At 46.7% G+C, this 23,265-nt stretch overlaps 1 protein-coding gene across 2 annotated transcripts in view; it reads right to left on the bottom strand.

Moving 5' to 3' along the window:
• Positions 1 to 3,977: 3,977 nt before the first annotated feature.
• Positions 3,978 to 23,265, bottom strand: part of ATL2 (atlastin GTPase 2) — a 307,993-nt gene continuing 288,705 nt past the window's right edge. The window contains exons 13-15 of one of the 2 annotated variants that reach the window (XM_063918108.1): positions 9,026 to 9,040; positions 5,668 to 5,778; positions 5,168 to 5,254 (exon numbers count right to left, since the gene is read on the bottom strand). In XM_063918108.1, coding sequence (XP_063774178.1) covers positions 5,671 to 5,778; positions 9,026 to 9,040 — 123 coding nt within the window. In that variant the 3' untranslated portion in view covers positions 5,168 to 5,254; positions 5,668 to 5,670. Of the gene's footprint in view, positions 5,255 to 5,667; positions 5,779 to 9,025; positions 9,041 to 23,265 lie in introns of both variants that reach the window. The other variant, XM_063918109.1, reaches the window with a different exon arrangement.

The raw sequence follows: 23,265 nt of genomic DNA, 5'->3' as shown, positions 1-23,265 counted from the left end.
GATACAGTCCTGAATGCAGAATCTGCGGCCCTCGAGAAGATGAGCACTCTGCAGCCACCACAGGAGAGACACCCTGGCCCTGGGGGATAGGGTGATTAACCGATGCATCTGAAGATGTGATCCGGACCACTTGTCCAGTAAGTCCCATTGAAAGGTCCTCGCATGGAACCTGCCGAAGGGACTGGCCTCGTATGATGCCACCATCCTTCCCAGGACTCGAGTGCAGTGATGCACGGACACCTGTTTTGGTTTTAATAGGTTCCTGACCAGTGTCATGAGCTCCTGAGCTCTCTCTATCGGGAGATAAACCCTTTTGTCTAGAATCATGCCTAGGAAAGGCAGATGAGCCGTAGGAACCAACTGCGACTTTGGAATATTTAGAATCCAGCCGTGTTGTCGTTACACTTCCAGAGAAAGTGATACGCTGTTCAGCAACTGCTCTCTTGATCTCGCTTTTATGAGATCGTCCCAGTACGGGATAATTGTGACACCTTGCTTCCGCAGGAGCACCATCATTTCCGCCATTACCTTGGTGAAGATTCTCGGGGCCGTGGAGAGACCAAACGGCAACGTCTGAAATTGGTAATGACAATCCTGTACCGCAAATCTGAGGTACACCTGATGAGGTGGATAAACGGGGACATGAAGGTATGCATCCTTTATGTCCAGAGACACCATAAAATCTCCCCCTTTCAGGCTTGCTATGACCGCTCTTAGCGATTCCATTTTGAACTTGAACCCTTTCAGGTATATGTTCAGGGATTTTAAATTCAATATGGGTCTGACCGAACCGTCCGGTTTCGGGACTACAACATGGTCGAATAATAACCCCCTCCTTGTTGAAGGAGGGGAACCTTGACCACCACCTGTTGAAGATACAATTTGTGAATTGCAGTTAACACTATTTCCCTCTCGTGAGGGGGAAGCCGGCAGGGCCGTCTGTGAGGGGGCATCTCCTCAAAGTCCAGCTTGTATCCCTGAGACACAATATTGTCCAGGGATCCAACAGGGAGTGAACCCACTTGTGGCTGAAATTATGAAGACGTGCCCCCACCGGGCCTAGCTCCGCCTGTGGAGCCCCAGCGACATGCGGTGGATTTTGTAGAGGCCGGGGAGGACTTCTGTTCCTGGGAACTAGCTGTGTTGTGCAGCTTCTTTCCTCTGCCCCTGCCAAGAAAGGACGTACCTCGGACTTTCTTGTTTCTTTGTGATCGAAAAGGCTGCATTTGATAATGTCGTGCTTTCCTAGGCTGTGCAGGAATATAAGGCAAAAGATCAGAATTAACAGCCATAGCTGTGGAGATCAGGTCCGAGATCCCTTCTCCACACAATCCTCAGCCTTCCATATGCCTCTTAAGTCGGCATCACCTGTCCATTGCATATCTACAGGACACGTCAAGCAGAAATCGACATAGCGTTGACTCTAGAACCCAGTAGACTAATGCCTTTTTGGGCCTGTTTTATATATATATATATATATATATATATCTATATATATATATCTATATATATATCTATATCTTAAGACGGCATCTTTAATATATATATCTATATACATACTAGGGTCTCAATCTCTGCTGATAAGGTACCTGTCCACGCTGCTATAGCGCTATAAACCCATGCCGACACAATCGCCGGTCTGAGTAGTGTACCAGAAAGTGCACGCTATCTGCAGGATCCCTGAGGATAGCTGTTAAGTCAGGGCTACCTTTTGGGCAAACGTGACACCCTAGGGGAAGATTCCCATCGTATCCTGGCCCTAGTAGGGGAAGGATACTCCCTGAGAATTCTTTGTGGGAAGCTGCAGCTTCTTGTCTGGAGATTCCCGCTCTTTTTCTTCATGAGAGGAGGGAAATTTACCTCAGCTTTCTTCCCCTTAACATGTGTACCCTTGTGTCAGGGACAGGGGAGTCATCAGTGATATGCAAATCATCTTTTATTACAATAATCATATATTGAATACTTTCCTGCCATTTTGGCTGTAACTTTGCATTATCGTAGTCGACACTGGAGTCAGACTCCGTGTCGATATCAGTGTCTATTATTTTGGATAGTGAGCATTGTGAGACTCTGAAGGTCTCTGCGACATAGGGACAGACCTGTGTAGATTCACTGTCTGTTCTCTAATCTTTTGTGCAATAAATTCACCTTAGCACTTAATTATACATATCCAAACAGGTGTCGGTGTGGTCGACGGAGACACCCCTCACACACATATTTGCTCCATCTCCTCCTTAGGGGAGCCTTTTACTTCAGACATGTCGACACACACGTACCGACACACCACACACTCCGGGAATGCTCATCTGAAGACAATTCCCCCACAAGGCCCTTTGGAGAGACAGAGAGAGAGTATGCCAGCACACACCCCAGCGCTATTAACCCAGGAATAACACAGTAACTTAATGTTAACCCAGTAGCTGCTGTTTATAATGATTTTTGCGCCTAATTATGTGCCCCCCCTCTCTTTTTACCCTCTTCTACCGTGTATCTGCAGGGGAGAGGCTGGGGAGCTTCCTCTCAGCGGTGCTGTGGAGAAAAACATGGCTCTGGTGAGTGCTGAGGAAGAAGCCCCGCCCCCTCGTCGGCGGGCTTCTATCCCGCTTAAATATACATTTTCTTGGCGGGGCTCATACATATATACAGTGCCCAACTGTATATATGTTAAACTTTTGCGAAAGAGGTCCCAATTGCTGCCCAGGGCGCCCCCCCCCCTGCGCCCTGCACCCTCTACAGTGACCGGAGTATGTGAGGTGTGTGTGGGAGCAATGGCGCACAGCTGCAGTGCTGTGCGCTACCTCAGTGAAGACTGGAGTCTTCTGCCGCCGATTTCGAAGTCTTCTTGCTTCTTATGCTCACCCGGCTTCTGTCTTCCGGCTCTGCGAGGGGGACGGCGGCGCGGCTCTGGGATCGGACGACGAGGGTGAGATCCTGTGTACGATCCCTCTGGAGCTAATGGTGTCCAGTAGCCTAAGAAGCAGGACCTATCTTCAGAGAGTAGGGCTGCTTCTCTCCCCTCTGTCCCACGATGCAGGGAGTCTGTTGCCAGCAGAGCTCCCTGAAAATAAACAAACCTAACAAAATACTTTCTTACAGCAAGCTCAGGAGAGCTCACTGAACAGCACCCAGCTCGTCCGGGCACAGATTCAAACTAACTGAGGTCTGGAGGAGGGACATAGAGGGAGGATCCAGAGCACACCAGAATCTAAATTCTTTCTTAAAGTGCCCATGTCTCCTGCGGAGCCCGTCTATTCCCCATGGTCCTTACGGAGTCCCCAGCATCCACTAGGACGTTAGAGAAATATACGTTATGGTAAGAACTTACCATTGATAACGGTATTTCTCCTAAGTCCACAGGTTCCACAGGGATCCCATCCGGACGCATCTGATTTGAGGATCTTTCTACTCACTAAACCTCTTCCTTCTTGTACAGAAGGGTGTGCATGTGTGTTCTTCCTGCCTGATTAGGGCTCACATGATGCTCCTGCCTAAATGCTTTGGAATACAACTGATTTGCCTGAGCCAGTGGGCGGGGATATATGGACGGGCCCATTGCATTCTGGGAGGACTGAAAGCTTGTGATTGTTTGGTGCCAATCCACTGTTGCTCCATCATATCCCATTGTTATCCTGTGGAACCTGTGGACTTAGGAGAAATATCGTTATCAACGGTAAGTTCTTACCATAACGTATATTTATCACTACTTAATACATCTTAATACAGCTTAATACATCTGCCCCGCCCAAAGGGGGTTGTACTCTCTCTTTTTCAGATGGGATACCCTAAGTAAAGATCCCTAGGCAGCTTTGGTTGCGTGCCAAGTCCTGAATTCCGTTTAAGAATTATATAAGGTTTAGTAACCCATTTTTCTATAGCAGTTTAGAAAAGGAGTGCCTAAACCTGTGCAGTTTTAAGTGACAACATACAATATGTACAGTAATTGTATCAAACTAAAGAAAAAAAGACTGCACAATGTCTGATGTGCCATATATACAACAGATTTTAATTATACTGAAAATAAATTACAGGAAACTGCTTTAAGTTTTCAACAGGACAAACAGATTCACAACAAATATGCTCTTTTTTTCTCTCCGCCCGCTGGGATGAGACAGCGGTGTTCAAGGCAGGTAAATATCACAAATATATCAAAACTTCAGATTGGTTTATGCATTCACACACTTACATGAGCCACAAACGGTCCCTGTGCAGGGACTCCACTTAGCCTACCGCAGAGCCGGAATTTGGCATGGACTACAAAAACTTGATACAAAATTGGTATTTATATTATTTATATATCATATACATGCCCTATCTGATCTTGTATAGAAAATAACTAACGCTGTACAGATGATCTGAACTTCTATAACTGTAGTCTACTCTTCTGGATGGACTGGTGCCCCTTACCCAAACCTTCCCCAATAAAATTAACATATATACATGAAGGCAAAAACAAAAAATCCACTGCCCATTCTCCCCTGATATGCACCTAAGTTATGGCAGATTTCTGGATTTAAAAAAAAAAAAAAAAGGCATTTGCTTTCACAAAAAAAAAAAAAAAAAAAAAAAATTCCTTCCATACGATAAGCCATTTCTATAGATATACTGAGAAAAGGGAACATGTACAAAGAAAGAAGGCAGTGAGTCAACCAATACATTTCTTTAAAACCCAACAAGCTATGTAATAGTTTATCATTGATGCAATTCTTGATATAACGGAATATAAATATTAAAATTACAAATCAACACTACATTCATTCTTTTAAAAGACTATCTTTTGATTTAGCAGAAAATGTTCTTTACTACAAATGGGGGGGGGGGGGAGAATCGAGCTTGATAATGGCAAAAAGTTTTGTATCAATGTAAACTCAATGTGCTTGGAGGGCCATTGATGCACTAACAAGCCTTGCCACTAGAGGGGGCTAAGCATATCCTATGACTTTCCTGACATGGTTTTCTAGCTTATCCACTGGGGGGAAAGGGGAGGGAGAGAAAAATGTGGCAGCATTTTCAGAAGCCAGTTTATGCTACGCCTACAGTAATAATTGTAAACTTTGGTTTATTTTGTGTTTGACAGTTCTTATTGTACAAAACAGGCGTTGGTTAAGGTAAGATGCAGTTGGAGATGGATTGTCTGTCAGTCTGTCTTTAGCCGTGCCGATTGAGTCACTTGCTCTGTAAGACCTGCCTTGATCGAGTTTGTCACAGTTTTTCTTATGTTATCCTCCATCAAGTTATCGCTCATTGGCTTCAACACCTGGGATGTGGAGATATGCAAAGGGTGGAAAAAATAAAAATCAAATATGTAAAATACATGCAATGCAAAATGGGAAAATGAAAAAATAAATAAAAAAAGATGACAAATTGTGCTCCTACCAACACTCCTCACCATGTAAATTTGCTTTCTTAAAAATTATATAATAGAAAGGTTACTTGCATTGGTAATACAAATTAATGTGATGCCATACTGTAGGGTTAGGCAACCTGTGACTGCCAGTTGATGATGCATGCTGGGAATTTATGTAGTGGAACAGTCAGAAGGACATGTGATTCCTAAACCTGCCCTGTAGGATCCTGGAACGTGTAGTGATTAGCCTGTTACACCAAATCTGATAATTGCTCCAGAGATGAAACCATATTTGAAAGAAGCAAAAGGAAAGGTGAATGTACAGTCTAGTTTTTCTTCTTGTTATTGTTGGATGACCTTCTGTGTCTCTGCGCTGACGTTAAGGCCCGGAGAGGCAGCCGACGCTTACATACTTCATAGAGTTTGGAAAACACCTGGAATACGAAGTGGCTGATTAGGAACAGGAGGGCATTAAAAAGGAGGGAGGGAGGGAGGGGGGAAAAATGACAAATTTAAGAGGCATAATTCAGTCCTGAAATTATAATGTCACTATGCCAAATCATCCAGCAGGCCGCACATGCAGACCTGGTTACCCAGTTTTGACCCATTTGCTGATACTGTAGATGTATGTGAGGAAAACCAACACAAGGGAGAGTAACTTATGGCCAGATGAAGGATCCTATTCAGTAAGAGTTGCAGAATTTGCAACTGCCTCTATAGCATGCTGGGGGCCGCCCAGCATGCTAATCGGTGGCCAGTGATGCGATTGCAAAACAATTGTGATCGCATCGCTGAGGCATGAATTAATGATGACCCCCTGCATACACACCAGGCGGACAGACACCATTTTCTTCATCGGAGTAGCTGTGTGTGACATCAGCCGCCCTGAAAACAGGTCAACACCTGTGTTGGCCTGATAACTCCCCCGCAACACCGTCCCTCCCCCCACACGCATGCAGTTTGCAGAAAAACACTTGTTTGCAATTTGCGGCAAACTGCGATACCAGATGAATGAGGGCCTAAGGGTTCAGTCAGAAATTGCTCAGATTTTATAAACAGAACACAAATTAAGAAAACTAGTGAATATCACACTGGTACCATGATCAGTGACACATGACTGGATGGCTTAGCTATATTCTGCTCTGTGTCATTCATGCTACACTGTGCAATCCTGTGGGCGTGTGGGCCCCCACTTGTGACATAAAGGGCATGAGTATTTATTTTGGTCTTTTCAGAGGCTAATTCAAGCTCATTAATGCAGATAGAGGCAGACATCAGTGGGACTCTACGCTGAAGTCACCGCCCCTCCCTCCTGGGCAGCAGCAGAAGGAAGAACCTCACAGTTAGAATGCAAGCTGAACAGTGTGCAGTGCAGGGACACCGGGCCATCAAGTTTCCAGGCCAGGGCCATGTGCTGCCAATCAGAGGAAAGATAGGAGGGGAGAGATAGTTGTAGTTGATCCAGGTGTCACCAGCTTCTTCCCCTATACACAGCAGGTGAATATGTCTATCTCCTGTGTGACCTGATCAGAGCACTCAGGCCTGGAGAGAGAGTCCCAGTGTGTAAGTAGAGAAGCTGTTATTTTAAGATCATTTACATATTTACATGGTCATTGTCTGAATGTAAATGATCATTTACCACAGTAACTGGTGACTATAAGTTGAAAGTAGGAAGACAAGACACTGCTGCACTTGCACTGTGAAGTCCCATATTGGGGAAGGGGGGAGGATTGGGAGCAGGTTGCAGTCTTAATTACCCACATACACAGGTACCTTGCAAATCCAATGCTACTGCCAAGGAGTAGTGACGGTAGCACCCCTTTGACCCTGCGTCCTATACTGCAGCACCGCTCGTCCTCTCCTAGCTACGGCTCTGCCTTCGCTATCCACACATGCAGGGTAAGAAATCATGGTTGAGCCCCAAATGCCAGAAGTTCCCACCATGGCTCCTCTGAGAACAAGAAGTGTGCAGATTGGAAGAAACTACCAGTGCAATATTCAGCAGTTTGCTTACTTCAATCATTGACCATTGTGTGTGTATATATATATATATATATATATATATATATATATATATATATATATATGTCAATGTGAGGTCCAGCACTCCATAGGTTAATCTGCTAAATGCTCCGGTGCCCTGCTCATATAAACTTATGTACTGGAACAAAGTGAGCTGGCACTCCAGAAGACTTCACAAACACGCAGACACAGTTAAGTAGTTGACTACTTAACTGTGTCTGCGTGTTTGTGAAGTCTTCTAGAGTGCCAGCTCACTTTGTTCCAGTATTACATACATACATACATATATATATATATATATATATATATATAGATAGATAAAACAATGACACTAATGGCAACACTTTCCAGAGAATATTTGGCCATTCAAATCAGCCCCAGTGGAGCGGACACTTTATATTCCCCATCACATGCACACATACTGTACTAGGATTTATGACTTTTGCCAGAAGACAAATTTTATCACATTCCATCTAGAACACTGAGCAAGATCTGTTTGTTTATATGAATGAGTTCTTACTCTCTATGGGGTCCATATATAAAAAAATATTTGTGTCCTGTTCCCCGAAAACACTAATTTTTGGTGGTTAGCCGCAAATATTTACTATCCCCTAAATGTATGTTTGAGGGACGGCAGCAGATATCTGATACCTGCTGCAATCCCTTCGTTCCACTCCAGCAGCCGCATCCCCATAGGTTTCTATGGTGCATGCAAAACTGCCAGATTGGCCCCTGCAGCTACCGCCATCTGAAGATGGCATTAGCCCACTGGAGCCTATGGGGTACAAAGCTAGCCAGCAGAGGGTTCCTCCACATGCGCAGGTGTCCCGTTTCCACAGTGAGCACATCCCAGGGATGAGCTTAGACACCCTGTGGGTGCTCTATAATACATTGGCCCTGTACAATTGCATATTGCAATGCAATCCTGTGAGCTAAAATCTTGCCCAGAACGCAATGAATATGCAATTAATAAATAGACCCCTGTGTAACCTGATCTGCAGCCAAGTAGTTATGTGCCCTGTACAAGTGAATCACCAGGGGGCACTGTTACATAGGGATCACACTGTGTGCAGAGTCCCTTCAGTGAATCACTTATTAGAGATATGAATTCATCTCTCAATCACATTTATAGAAGGATGCGAGTAAATCTTCTAATTTACAGACAAAAAAGTTAACTCCACAGAAAACAATACAGTTTTGAGCGGAGTTAGGAGAGCTGAATAACGCAGATGTGACGGATCCCACAATACATCTAGCAGTCCCAGTAGAAGTTCCTCTGCCCCCTGACAACATAGCAGCAGAAGTAGTGTGGAAAAAGCTGGCCCTGTGCGGGACAATCTACAGCTTGGGCTGTGATCCCCCAGGGGGCACAGGCTGTGACAGAGGTGCAAGTTTAGGAGTTTTCCTTAAGCATATTTATATTGGATTATTTTACAGGTTCCTGTGATAAACAAGCTTAACGTGAGAAGGCATTAATACACACTCTCTCCTTGTGAAAGCCAGAATAATCTATAAACCTGTAAATGACTAATATTGTGAGGTTAAATGTTCTCAGTGGTTATGCTGCAGAAACAGGTTACACAAGTGGCCAATAAAACAGAAAATGTAACCTATTTCAGTCCTGAATTACACCTCCGGGTTTACATGACATCCCCTCACCTTCTTGGGGCTCCTCTGTGCAGCACAAGAAAAGAGACAGAAAGAGGTAAGGCAAATGTTGCTGAAAGGAGAATTAGCAGAAATCCAAGTTTGCTGAAAATCAACCCATCATGGATCATGTACAGTATACAGTGTAATACATTTGTCTACTGACTCAGGGAACTCTCATACATAGATGGTGCATATACATACACACATACAAATACACACTTTAAGATGAGCCCTTTGGGAGCATTTTCTCATTGTAGTTTCCATTTTAAAATAAGCCGAAAGAAAAGCTTTGGCAACACTACGGCAGCAGCCGCTGTCAGCTCGCATCAGTTATTCAAATGTTACAGCAGTGGTATGTGAGTAAACGCTACAATAGTGAACCATCTCTATTGAGAAAAGAAAGAACAATTCATATAGCACTAGAGAGAAAATAGAAAATCCGTAAACCATAGGTTCCCAAACACTATCCTCAAGGCACCTTAACAGTCCAGGTTTTAGGAATATCCATGGCTCAGCACAGATGGTTAAATCAAATTGACTAGGGTGCTAACTACGTCACCTGTGGCCAAGCATGGATACATTTAAAACCAGGACCGTTGGGGCGCCTTGAGGACCACGTTTGGGAACCTCTGCCGTAAACTGTAGTTTGGTAAAAGTATTTTGGCTCCCAGTGTGTTCGGTCCATACCTGGCTAGTTCCAGAAAGAAATATATTTAGTGGCCCCTCCTTACAGGAGCTGGTGAGATAATACATTGCACACCATGTTCTGAGATGTACAAATATTAAATGGTTTTATTAACTAAGCAGCATTTAAATATTTAAACCAGGGAGTTTTGCTATTAAAATCATTGCACTTTTAAGAATACAGCCTAAGCCTTCGCTTAGTAAATAAGCCCCTAAGTCAAGATCTGCAGGAAATTAAGCCATTATTGCACAAGTGTTCTATAAATATATGTCCATGCACATTTATTGTTTAGAAAGATTCAGCAGAGACAGTTAATCTATAAATTATAAGTAAACAAATTTGACAAATGTAAAATGCACTTTTCAGCTTTGGCTAAAAGTAAAATGTGATGAGGTATTTCCTACCCCCTCCATCACATTCTGAAAATAGAGGATTTTGTTACTTACCGATAAATCAATTTCTCAGATAGGGGACACTGGCACTATGACAGTATAGATAGGTGATTGAGTGAAGCCAGCACTTTAAATATGAAAGTGTGACTGGCTCCTCTCCATCTATGCCCCATCAGCCTCAGTTATAGAAACAGAGCCCAAGTGGAGATTAAGAGGACAATGACAAAACAGACAATAAAAGGCCCAAGGGCCAAACGAAGGGAGTGGAAGACCACAACAATACCACATGAAGTCACAACAGAAACAGAACATGTAGCAGGGAAAACAACTCAAAGAGCATCCAGTGTCCCCTATGGAATTAGAGAAATGGATTTATCGGTAAGTACCAAAATCCTCCTTCACCTACTAGGGGCCACTGGAGCTATTACAGTGGGGATGTCCCAAAGCTACTCCCATGGGAGGGAGAGCAGTGAGATAACTGCAACACAGAACAGTCAAACTCAAATCAGAAGCCGCAAAAGGGATCAAAACGCTAAAACTGAACAAAGGTGTGAGGGATTAAAGTAGCCGCATGGAAAAGCTGTAGTGCTGAGGAACCCTTGGCTGCAGTCCAGGAAGGTCCAACTGAGCGTGTAGAATGCGCCAAAATGGATACCGGCAGAGTTAACCTGGAAAGCCTGACTGATAGCCAAGCGGATCCAACGAGCCAGCATCTGTTTAGAAGCAGACCTCCCCCACTTCACAGCATAGTAAAGTACAAACAAAACATAAGACTTGCGCAACAGAACCGTCCAATCCACACAGATGCGCAGAGCGTAAACCGCGTCCAAAGAATGGCAAGACGGAGAATTCTCAGACAAAACCAACACCACAGTAGGCTGGTTAATGTGGAAGGACGAAACCACCTACAGCAAGAAGGCAGGCTTCGTGCGAAGCTTAGCTCGGTCATCATGGAAAATGAGAAAAAGGTGTGCGGTAAGACAAGGCCCTTCGCTTAGAGACCCTCCGAGCAGAGGCTAAAGCCAACAGGACAAAAGACTTCCAGGACAGGAATGTTAGATCCACTGTATTCAAAGGTTCAAAAACGCATGCTTGGAGAAAAGACAAAACCAGGTTGAAGTCCAAAAGGCGCCGTAGCCAGGACAAAAGGTGGCTGAATACAAATAACAGCCTGCAGGAAAGTCTACAGACGGCACTGAGAAAAGATGGATAATGCTGAAATATGAAGTTTAAGTGAGCCTAAGTGAAGGCCCCCGCATCTAGCCCCACCTATAGGAACAATAACAGGTAAGAAAGAGGTGGAAGGGAATCCCCGCTGTTCACACCACGCCACGTAAGACATCCAGAGACAGTGGTAAAGTGCGGTAGTCACCGGTTTCCGAGCACGAAGTATAGTGGGAATAACAATACTCCTCAAGATCTCAACAGCAATGCCATCAAACGCAGCGCCACAAGTCAGTGTAAACCGCAGCGCAGTGGTAATGGCCACAGGCCGTCCATGAATAGCAGACAGAGATCTGAGCACCACGCCCGGTGCGGCCAATCTGGCGCCATGAGAATGACTATAGTGGACTGGCATTTGACTCGTTTGAGTATGTGTGGAAGGAGGGGAATTGGTGGAAACAGATAAGCCAGATGGTAATGCAATGGGGTCGACAGAGCGTCGTCCGCCTCCGTTGCAGGATGTTGGGTCCGGGAGCAGTAGCCGGGAAGTTGGCGATTATGACTGGAAGCCATGAAATCTGAGGCAACCTCCAACGATGAACTAGTTGCTGGAACATCTCCAGATTTAGAGCCCATTCACTTGGATGAAGGTCCTGGCGACTGAGATGGTCCTCTTCCCAGTTGCCAACGCAGGAAAAGAACACTGTGGAGATCGTCACGCCATGTCTTTCTGTCCACTGCAGAATGCACCAGGGCTCACGCATAGCCATGCGACTTCAAGCTGAGGGACTGCTGTCTAGGCTGTAGCAGTGGGGGGTGAAAGGGGGGGGGGGGGGGGGGGCTTGAACACTGCTCTTGCCAGCTGTGCTGCTCAAACAGTCTCCGGTAAGTCAGGTTGCCAGGAGTCGTTGGGAATGTAGCACAGACAGGCTCTCAGGAAACGTACAGTAGCCGCTACTCCTACTAACAGGGGAACACATTTATACTTGCCGCTGCCAAGCTTGCCGGATATGCAGTGGGCCATGGGGACCTGGACATAAGCCGCAAGCATATGCAGCGGGTATCCCCCTACGACAGATGTCAAGACAGCCAGGAACCTGGACACCAGCCTCAGGAAGTGGCGGCAGGTCCTTCAGGTGGCTCACACGATGCAGGCAGATAGGAGCAGTATGAGCTGTCAGCCTTTCCTCAAAGGTCTGAAAAAATTAGAAAATCAAATAATACTAATATAAAAAAAAAAAAAGCAAAAAAACCCTCCAAAGAACATTGCCCAGGGTGACCTGCTCCCTCAGGCACATTTCTAAAACTGGGGCAGATAAGGGCATAGAGGGGGAGAAGCCAGTCACACTTAATATTTAAAGTGCGGGCTCCAATCAAACACCCATATATACCCCAGTCATAGCTCCAGTGTCCCCTAATGGATGAAGGAGAAACAAAAATGGCTTCAGCTTGTTAGGACTGATCACAAAGGTTGCACAGTGCAAACAGCAGGCCAACAACGATAGTGACCTATAGCTTAGAATGTATATATCGCTTAGTCTTAGTAGTCTTTTAATGGCTAATGCTCGTATTTTGATTTATCTCAAATTTAGCAATAATTCAGCAGTTAGCTAAAATGACACCTTCAAGTATGTCTCCCCTCCACATCTGTATACTTCTATACATAAAGCCCGTTTATAAACAGTAAATCTTGTTAGTCAATGAGACACCACAATATAGGGAACAGTTATGGAAACCAGTGCAATGGACAAGGTGGAGACGACCACAGATTTACTTCACTTTCCTAGGATTTGGGACAGTCACAAAATGGCAGTGACTAAGATTAGTTGCTTTGGGTGACACAACCTTTTCCCATACATGCTTTCAAAGGTGTGCTCAGGCTTTACTAAAGTGCAAGACCTGCTCTTATCTGTTAATTTCCACTCCATTAGCGACTTTAACAAACGGAACCTCCATTCAAAGCCCATCAAATATTCACCCACTACTGCTGATGAATATCCATTTGCCATATACAGTATGGAAATTAAATAAATCTCGTAACATATAATACATTAAATGCAGCAGGACAGCATCACCTCACAAACTGCAAATGGAATATGACACTAGGTGGTGCTGTGCAATTGTAAAGACTCCAGTGTGTCTCTTGTGACCAAATGGATTACTAGTTACCATTAGAGGGCAGTGTACATACAGTGCAGCAACATTTGCATGCTTCTTATAGCCATTTCTTGGAGCAGGATACAGTACATCTAATTACAGAACAACTGAACTGCTCTATTGACTGAAAGTAAAAACTCCTCCCCATCCAACCACTCCATTTCCTTAAACCACCACCTTTAATTAACAGCATCTTGGTCCCAAGGTGTGGAAAAAAATTAAGTACAACTGCTTAACCACATAGGGCCTAATTCAATTAGCTGTAAAAACAAACACAGTTTCCCGGTTAAGAAAAAAAAAAAGGTGACTATACCAGAAATCGCGGTAAATTCGCAAAAGTGCTTATTCACTTGTATGCAAAAACGTTTTTCACAGAAATTTTACAGTCAATTCCAATTCACCAACTATGAGCAGGCGATAAACTTGTGGAAAATCCCTATTTTAAATTAAAAATGTCAGGATTTGGTTCTGAAGCCCTGGGACAACCCCCTGAATGACTAACTATGCACTTAGAACTTTCAAATTATTTTTAATTGGCCAATGTCATTTTTGGAGTGAAAGTGCAAACTGATGGAAATTGGGGTACAAGGTATGGGGACAGGTATATTGGGATGCTTTATGAGTGGGACAAGTGTTTGTAGACTTGCAGGTAGGAGCAACTAGTCTGTTTCCACTTTTTTTTTTTTAAATCCCCTAAAATGACCCAAATGTATACATATACCCATTTTTATGTGCCCAAGTTTAATTCAGCACATACCGTATATACTCGAGTATAAGCCGACTTTTTCAGCACATTTTTCTATGCTGAAAAAGCCCCCCTCGGCTTATACTCGAGTCAGCTCACGGCTGCAGCAGACGCCGTGGGCTGTGTGGGCGTCCGCTGCAGCCGGCTCCAGGGACAGACACTAGAGGTAATTATTGACCTCTAGTGTCTGTGCGGCGCTGCTATGGGAGAGACATCATGACGTCTCTCACACAGAGAGGAGCGGGCGGGTGGCCAGACGGAGCAGCAGCAGCAGAAGCGGTCGGGAAGCAGGAGCGGGGCAGTGGCAAGTATTGTTTTTATTATTTTGTGTGTGTGTGTGTGTTTGTAAGCGGCGACGGGGGGAACAGCGACAGGGGGCAAATAAAGAGGGGGCACAACTACAGGGGGCAAATAAAGAGGGGGCACAACTACTGGGGGCAAATAAAGAGGGGGCACAACTACTGGGGGCAAATAGGAGGCAACTACTGGGGGCAAATAAAGAGGAGGCACAACTACTGGGGGCAAAGAAAGAGGGGGCACAACTACTGGGGGGCAAAGAAAGAGGGGGCACAACTACTGGGGGCAAAGAAAGAGGGGGCATGTTTTTATCTGGCACTGTGGGGGGATATCTGTCACTGGGGGTATATGTGGCACTGGGGGCACAGCCCTAGCAACAAGCATTACCCCCTGGCAACAAAGCATAACACCTACCGCATGAAACCCCTGGCAACGTGCATGACACCTTGAGCATGAAAACCCCTGGCACCCTGCATTTCCCACCCTAGGCTTATACTCGAGTCAGTAATTATTCCCAGTTTTTTGTGGTAAAATTAGGTGCCTCGGCTTATATTTGGGTCGACATATACTCGAGTATATACGGTACCGGTACTTTGTTGAAAAAAATAAGAGCTTTTTTTTTTTTTTTTTTTACAAAATCCATATAACTGCCCAATCTAAGTGCCAGAAAACAAGTTGTATGGTAAGAACTAAAGGTGTGTACACACGGTGAGATTTTTTTCTTGAGATTTTGACTATATAGTCAAAATCGCAAGAAAAGTTAGTGCAAATCGCAAGGTGAAAGTCACCTTGCGATCCCGATGCGCGGCCCCGCCAGGTCGGCGTCGCAAGAAAAGATAGACTGTGCAGGCAAGTCAATCCTTGCTAGATCGGTGTACTATCTAGTTCATCTCACATATCTCACATGTCAATGACATCTCACATAAGCCAAAATCGTAAGCACACATAGTCCATATCTCAAGAAAAGTTAGTCAAAATCTGTCCTATCTGGGCTCCGGGGAGTTCAAGGGAAATCGCAAGTAAAAATCGAACATAGCAAGGATCTCACCGCGTGTACACACCCTTACCGTTGTTAAAACTCTTTCTGCAAGGTACACTGGGCTCCACAGGATGGACAATGGGGTGTAGAGTAGGATCTTGATCCGAGGTACCAACAGGCTCAAAGCTTTGACTGTTCCCAGAATGCACAGCGCCACCTCCTCTATAACCCCGCCTCCCTGCACAGGAGCTCAGTTTTTAACCAGCCTAATGCAGTAGCAGGAAGAGAGACGACAACGGTTAGTAGCCACATACACCACACTCTCACGACAGGAGAAGTGTCAGTGGTTAATGCCATACCAACCCAAAGAAGCTAAGTGCGTCAGGGTGGGCACCTTGTGGAGCCCAGTGTACCTCGCAGAAAGAGTTTTAACAACGGTAAGTTCTTACCATAAAACTTGTTTTCTGCTGCGGGGTACACTGGGCTCCACAAGGATGGACAATGGGGATGTCCTAAAGCAGTTCCTTATGGGAGGGAACGCACTGTAGCGGGCACAAGAACCCGGCGTCCAAAGGAAGCATCCTGGGAAGCGGCAGTACCAAAGGCATAAAACCTCATGAACGTGTTCACGGAGGACCACGTAGCCGCCTTGCACAATTGGTCAAGGGTTGCACCACGTTGGGCCGCCCAAGAAGGTCCAACAGACCGAGTAGAATGGTCCGTAATGTGAGCAGGAGCTGACAGACCAGCCTTCACATAAGCATGTGCAATCACCATTCTAATCCACCTGCCCAGGGTCTGCTTGTGAGCAGGCCAGCCACGTTTGTGAAATCCAAACAAAACAAAGAGAGAATCAGATTTTCGAATAGAAGCAGTTCTCTTCACATAGATACGGAGAGCCCGTACCACATCCAAAGACCGCTCTTTGGAAGACAAGTCAGGAGAGACAAAGGCTGGAACCACAATCTCCTGATAAAGTTGGAACGAGGAAACCACCTTCGGTAAATAACCGGGATGAGTCCGAAGTACCGCCCGGTCACGGTGAAAATTCAGATAAGGGGAACTACAGGAAAGTGCATTCAAATCCGACACTCTTCTAGCACAGGCAATAGCCAGCAAGACCACCACCTTAAGGGAAAGCCACTTAAGATCAGCTGAACCAAGGGGTTCAAATGGAGGCTCCTGCAACGCCTCCAAAACCACGACCAGTCCCAAGGAGCCACAGGCGGGACATAGGGAGGTTGCATACGCAACACACCCTGAGTGAAAGTATGATCATCAGGTAAAGTCGCAATTTTTCTCTGAAACCACACCGACAAGGCAGAAATATGAACCTTGAGGGAGGCCAGACGCAGGCCTAAATCCAGGCCCTGCTGCAGAAAAGCCAAAAGTTTGGCTGTACTAAACTTGGAAGCGTCATAACTGTTAGATGCGCACCAAACAAAGTAGGAATGCCAGACCCTACGGTAAATCCGGGCAGAAGCCGGTTTCTGGGCCCGCAACATAGTTTTAATGACCTCATCAGAAAAACCCTTAGCCCTCAAGACGGAAGCTTCAAGAGCCACGCCGTCAAAGACAGTCGGGCTAGGTCCTGGTAGAGACAGGGGCCCTGAACGAGGAGGTCTGGGCGTTGTGGAAGTAGAATTGGACGCTCTGACGATAGGCCCTGCAGGTCTGAGAGCCAGTGCCGTCTGGGCCACGCTGGAGCTATGAGAAGCAGAATTACTTTTTCTTGCTTGAACTTCCAAATTACCCTGGGCAGGAGAGACATCGGAGGGAATACGTACGGCTGCCGAAACATCCACGGCACCGCCAGCGCATCCACGAATGCTGCTTGAGGATCCCTTGTCCTTGCTCCGAAGACCGGAACCTTGTGATTGTGTTGAGACGCCATCAGATCTACGTCTGGAAGGCCCCACTTTTCCACTAGGAGTTGAAACACTTCTGGATGGAGGCCCCACTCGCCGGCATGCACGTCCTGACGACTGAGAAAGTCCGCTTCCCAATTCAGGACTCCCGGAATGAAGATTGCCAATATGGCCGGTAGATGGCGTTCCACCCAATGTAGAATCCGTGAGACTTCCTTCATTGCCAGACGGCTTTGAGTGCCGCCTTGATGATTTATGTAAGCCACTGTGGTGGCGTTGTCTGACTGCACTTGAACAGGACGGTTGTGAATTAAATGCTGGGCTAGGTTCAATGCATTGAAGACCGCCTGCAATTCCAGAATGCTGATTGAGAGGAGGGACTCCTCCTTGGTCCATCGACCCTGAAGGGAGTGTTGCTCCAGCACCGCGCCCCAACCTCTTAGACTGGCATCTCTCGTCAACAGGACCCAGTTGGATATCCAGAAGGGACGGCCGCTGCACAATTGATGGTCCTGGAGCCACCAGAGCAGCGACAGACGGACCTCCGGAGTCAATTAGATCATTTGAGACCTGATCCGGTGAGGCAGGTCGTCCCACTTGGCTAGAATCGGCCTCTGGAGGGGGCGAGAATGGAATTGAGCATACTCCACCATGTCGAATGCTGAGACCATGAGGCCCAGCACCTGCATCGCCGAATGTATCGACACTTGTGGACGAGAAAGGAAGCAACGAATCCTGTCCTGAAGCTTCAGGACTTTCTCCTGACACAAGAACAACCTCTGGTTGTGAGTGTCCAATAGCGCTCCCAGATGCACCATGCTCTGAGCAGGGATCAGGGAGGATTTCTTCCAGTTGATCAGCCACCCGTGGGCTTGTAGAAACCGGACCGTCATATCTAGATGATGTAGGAGAAGTTCTGGGGAATCTGCCAGGATTAACAAGTCGTCCAGATACGGCAGTATCCTGACCCCTCGACGGCGGAGTACCACCGTCATCACCGCCATTACTTTGGTGAAGACTCGCGGAGCCGTTGTTAAACCAAAAGGTAACGCCCGAAACTGGTAATGGAGGTTGCCAATAGCAAACCTCAGGTATTGCTGATGTGACGCTGCTATAGGAATATGCAGGTAAGCATTCTGTATGTCCAGGGAGACCATGTAGTCCCCAGGTTCCAAAGCCAGAACTATAGAGCGAAGGGTTTCCATACGGAACTTGGAAACCTTCACAAACCTGTTCAATGCCTTGAGGTTGAGAATGGGCCGGGAGGACCCATTCGGTTTCGGGACTAGAAACAGCGGAGAATAGTACCCTCGGCCCCTCTGCGCAAGAGGCACCTGGACTACGACTCCTGTATCCAGGAGGGTCTGTACCACCGAATGCAGAGTGTTTGCCTTTGTCTGGTCCGACGGGACGTCTGTCTGGCAAAATCGATGAGGGGGTCGGTTTTTGAAGGCTATGGCTTAACCTCGAGTGACGACTTCCCGAACCCAGGCATCTGAAGTGGTTTTCAACCATTCCTGGGTATACCTTAGAAGCCAGCCCCCCACCCTGGGATCCCCCAGGGGGAGGCCCGCCCCGTCATGCGGCAGGCTTATCGGCCTTGGAAGCTGGCTGACGGGCCGCCCACGCTCTTTTTGGCTTTGGCTTACCAGGTTTGGAAGTGCGGGCCTGCTTCTTGTACGCCTGACCTTTTGCTTTACCTGAAGGACGAAAGGGGCGAAAGGAAGTACCTGTAGCCTTCGACACAGAAGGAGCGGTAATTGGCAGACAGGAAGTTTTGGCAGTAGCCAAGTCAGCCACTATCTTATTTAAGTCCTCCCCAAACAGAATATCTCCCTTGAAAGGGAGTACCTTCAGGGTTTTTCTAGAGTCCAGATCCACAGACCAGGATCTCAGCCACAATATCCGGCGAGCCAGGACTGACGTAGTAGAGGCCTTGGCTGCTAGGACACCGACATCAGAAGCTGCCTCTTTAATATAGCGATAAGCTGTGACAATATATGACAAGCATTGTCTAGCATGGTCAGAAGAGATTTCAGCTTCTAACTCCAAGGCCCATGCTTCAATAGCCTCTGTAGCCCATGTTGCTGCAATAGTGGGCCTTTGTGCAGCACCCGTGAGGGTGTAAATCGCTTTAAGACAACCCTCCACACGTTTAACCGTAGGCTCTTTTAGAGACGTGACGGTAGTGACAGGTAAACCACCATCCTAGCCACATGTGAGTCTACTGGAGGAGGCGTTTCCCAATTCTTAGACAGCTCTGGTGCGAGGGGATAGCGAGCCAGCATCTTCTTTTGAGGCACAAACTTCGTACCCGGGTTTTCCCAGGGTTCCTGGCGTATATCCACTAGGTGATCAGAGTGAGGTAAAGCTTGTTTAACCACCTTCTGACGCTTGAACCTATCTGGTTTCTTAGGAGGGACGGATGGCTCGGGATCATCCGTAATCTGTAGAATTAACTTAATAGCCTCCAAAAGATCAGGAACATCCAACATGTAAACAACCCTCCCCATCAGCAGAATCTGAGTCAGAACCTGTGGGGTCAGTGTAAGTGCAGTCTTCATCAGACGAGGTGTCAGTGACAGCAGTGGATTGTGAGGAGACAAGCGCTCGCTTAGAGGACCCCTTGGACTTAGGCGAGCGATGGTCAGACTTTTTTGTAGTCAGGGACTGGTTCAACGTCTTCAATTGAGCAGATAAATCGTCCGCCCACGGCGGGTTAGCTGCAGGGACCCCATACGGTTGCATAGGGGGTGTTAGTTTATTAACTAGCGTATGCAGAAGCGTGGAAAAAGCGGCCCACGGTGGGTCATTATGTACCTCCGTTGCCACAGTCCCACTGGCGGGGCAAGGAGCTCCCAGAACCAGAGCTGCTATATTCTCCTCATAGGGATCTGTGGCTTCAGCAACACCGGCAGTGTGTTCAGCCCCAGAACCGTTACCCCCAGAAGCAGACATGATATAACTTGCAGTATCAGGTAACACAGTACAATTGGCAGCAGCACAATACCTCTTACCCAAACCCCTGTGCAGTGTAGTCAGCACTAGCAGAGATAAAGGAGAGATATGGTGACTAAATCACAGAGAAAAAATAAGAATTTACTTACCGATAATTCTATTTCTCGTAGTCCGTAGTGGATGCTGGGGACTCCGTCAGGACCATGGGGATTAGCGGCTCCGCAGGAGACAGGGCACAAAAGTAAAAGCTTTAGGATCAGGTGGTGTGCACTGGCTCCTCCCCCCATGACCCTCCTCCAAGCCTCAGTTAGGATACTGTGCCCGGACGAGCGTACACAATAAGGAAGGATTTTGAATCCCGGGTAAGACTCACACCAGCCACACCAATCACACTGTACAACCTGTGATCTGAACCCAGTTAACAGCATGATAACAGCGGAGCCTCTGAAAAGATGGCTCACAACAATAATAACCCGATTTTTGTAACAATAACTATGTACAAATATTGCAGACAATCCGCACTTGGGATGGGCGCCCAGCATCCACTACGGACTACGAGAAAATAAGAATTTACTTACCGATAATTCTATTTCTCGGAGTCCGTAGTGGATGCTGGGGTTCCTGAAAGGACCATGGGGAATAGCGGCTCCGCAGGAGACAGGGCACAAAAAAGTAAAGCTTTTACCAGATCAGGTGGTGTGCACTGGCTCCTCCCCCCATGACCCTCCTCCAGACTCCAGTTAGGTACCGTGCCCGGACGAGCGTACACAATAAGGGAGGCAATTTGAATCCCGGGTAAGACTCATACCAGCCACACCAATCACACCGTACAACTTGTGATCTAAACCCAGTTAACAGTATGATAACAGAAAGAGCCTCTTAAAGATGGCTCCTTAACAATATAACCCGAATTTGTTAACAATAACTATGTACAGTATTGCAGATAATCCGCACTTGGGATGGGCGCCCAGCATCCACTACGGACTCCGAGAAATAGAATTATCGGTAAGTAAATTCTTATTTTCTCTATCGTCCTAAGTGGATGCTGGGGTTCCTGAAAGGACCATGGGGATTATACCAAAGCTCCCAAACGGGCGGGAGAGTGCGGATGACTCTGCAGCACCGAATGAGAGAATTCCAAGTCCTCTTTTGCCAGGGTATCAAATTTGTAGAATTTTACAAACGTGTTTTCCCCCGACCACGTAGCTGCTCGGCAGAATTGTAATGCCGAGACCCCTCGGGCAGCCGCCCAAGATGAGCCCACCTTCCTTGTGGAATGGGCCTTAACAGATTTAGGCTGTGGCAGGCCTGCCACAGAATGAGCAAGTTGAATTGTGTTACAAATCCAACGAGCAATCGTCTGCTTAGAAGCAGGGGCACCCAACTTGTTGGGTGCATATAGTATCAACAGCGAGTCAGATTTTCTGACTTCAGCCGTCCTTGAAATGTATATTTTTAAGGCTCTGACAACGTCCAACAACTTGGAGTCCTCCAAGTCGCCAGTGGCCGCAGGCACCACAATAGGTTGGTTCAGGTGAAACGCTGATACCACCTTAGGGAGAAAATGCGGACGAGTCCTCAGTTCTGCCCTATCCGAATGGAAGATTAGATAAGGGCTTTTATAAGATAAAGCCGCCAATTCAGATACTCTCCTGGCGGAAGCCAGGGCCAGTAACATAGTCACTTTCCATGTGAGATATTTAAAATCCACCTTTTTCAATGGTTCAAACCAATGGGATTTGAGGAAATCTAAAACTACATTTAGATCCCACGGTGCCACCGGAGGCACCACAGGAGGCTGTATATGCAGTACTCCTTTAACAAAAGTCTGTACCTCAGGAACTGAGGCCAATTCTTTTTGGAAGAATATTGACAGGGCCGAAATTTGAACCTTAATAGATCTCAATTTGAGACCCCTAGACAATCCTGATTGTAGGAAATGTAGGAAACGACCCAGTTGAAATTCCTCCGTCGGAACACTCCGATCCTCGCACCACGCGACATATTTTCGCCAAATGCGGTGATAATGTTTCGCGGTGACTTCCTTCCTTGCCTTAATCAAGGTAGGAATGACTTCTTCTGGAATGCCTTTCCCTTTTAGGATCTGGCGTTCAACCGCCATGCCGTCAAACGCAGCCGCGGTAAGTCTTGAAAGAGACAGGGACCCTGTTGTAGCAGGTCCCTTCTCAGAAGTAGAGGGCACGGGTCGTCCGTGACCAACTCTTGAAGTTCCGGGTACCAAGTCCTTCTTGGCCAATCCGGAGCCACTAGTATTTCTTACTCCTCCTCACCGTATAATCTTCAATACCCTTGGTATGAGAGGCAGAGGAGGAAACACATATACTGATTTGTACACCCAAGGTGTTACCAGTGCGTCCACAGCTATTGCCTGTGGATCTCTTGACCTGGCGCAATACTTGTCCAGTTTCTTGTTGAGGCGAGACGCCATCATGTCTACCATTGGTCTTTCCCAACAGTTTATTAGCATGTGGAAGACTTCTGGATGAAGACCCCCCTCTCCCGGGTGTATATCGTGTCTGCTGAGGAAGTCTGCTTCCCAGTTGTCCACGCCCGGGAAGAACACTGCTGACAGTGCTATTACGTGATTCTCCGCCCAGCGAAGAATCTTGGCAGCTTCTGCCATTGCACTCCTGCTTCTTGTGCCGCCCTGTCTGTTTACATGGGCGACCGCCGTGATGTTGTCCGACTGAATCAACACCGGTTTTCCTTGCAGGAGTGGTTCCGCCTGGCTTAGAGCATTTTAGATTGCTCTTAGTACCAGAATGTTTATGTGAATAGACTTTTCCAGGTTCGTCCATACCCCCTGGAAGTTTCTTCCTTGTGTGACTGCTCCCCAACCTCTCAGGCTGGCGTCCGTGGTCACCAGGATCAAATCCTGTATGCCGAATCTGCGGCCCTCCAATAGATGAGCCTTTTGCAACCACCACAGAAGATATACCCTTGTCCTTGGCGACAGGGTTATTCGCAGGTGCATCTGAGGATG

Source organism: Pseudophryne corroboree, chromosome 4 (assembly GCF_028390025.1).
Source record: "Pseudophryne corroboree isolate aPseCor3 chromosome 4, aPseCor3.hap2, whole genome shotgun sequence".
Classification (NCBI taxonomy): Eukaryota; Metazoa; Chordata; class Amphibia; order Anura; family Myobatrachidae; genus Pseudophryne; species Pseudophryne corroboree.
The sequence above is the reverse complement of the archived record's forward strand: the minus strand, read 5'-3'. Positions and strand labels throughout refer to the sequence as shown.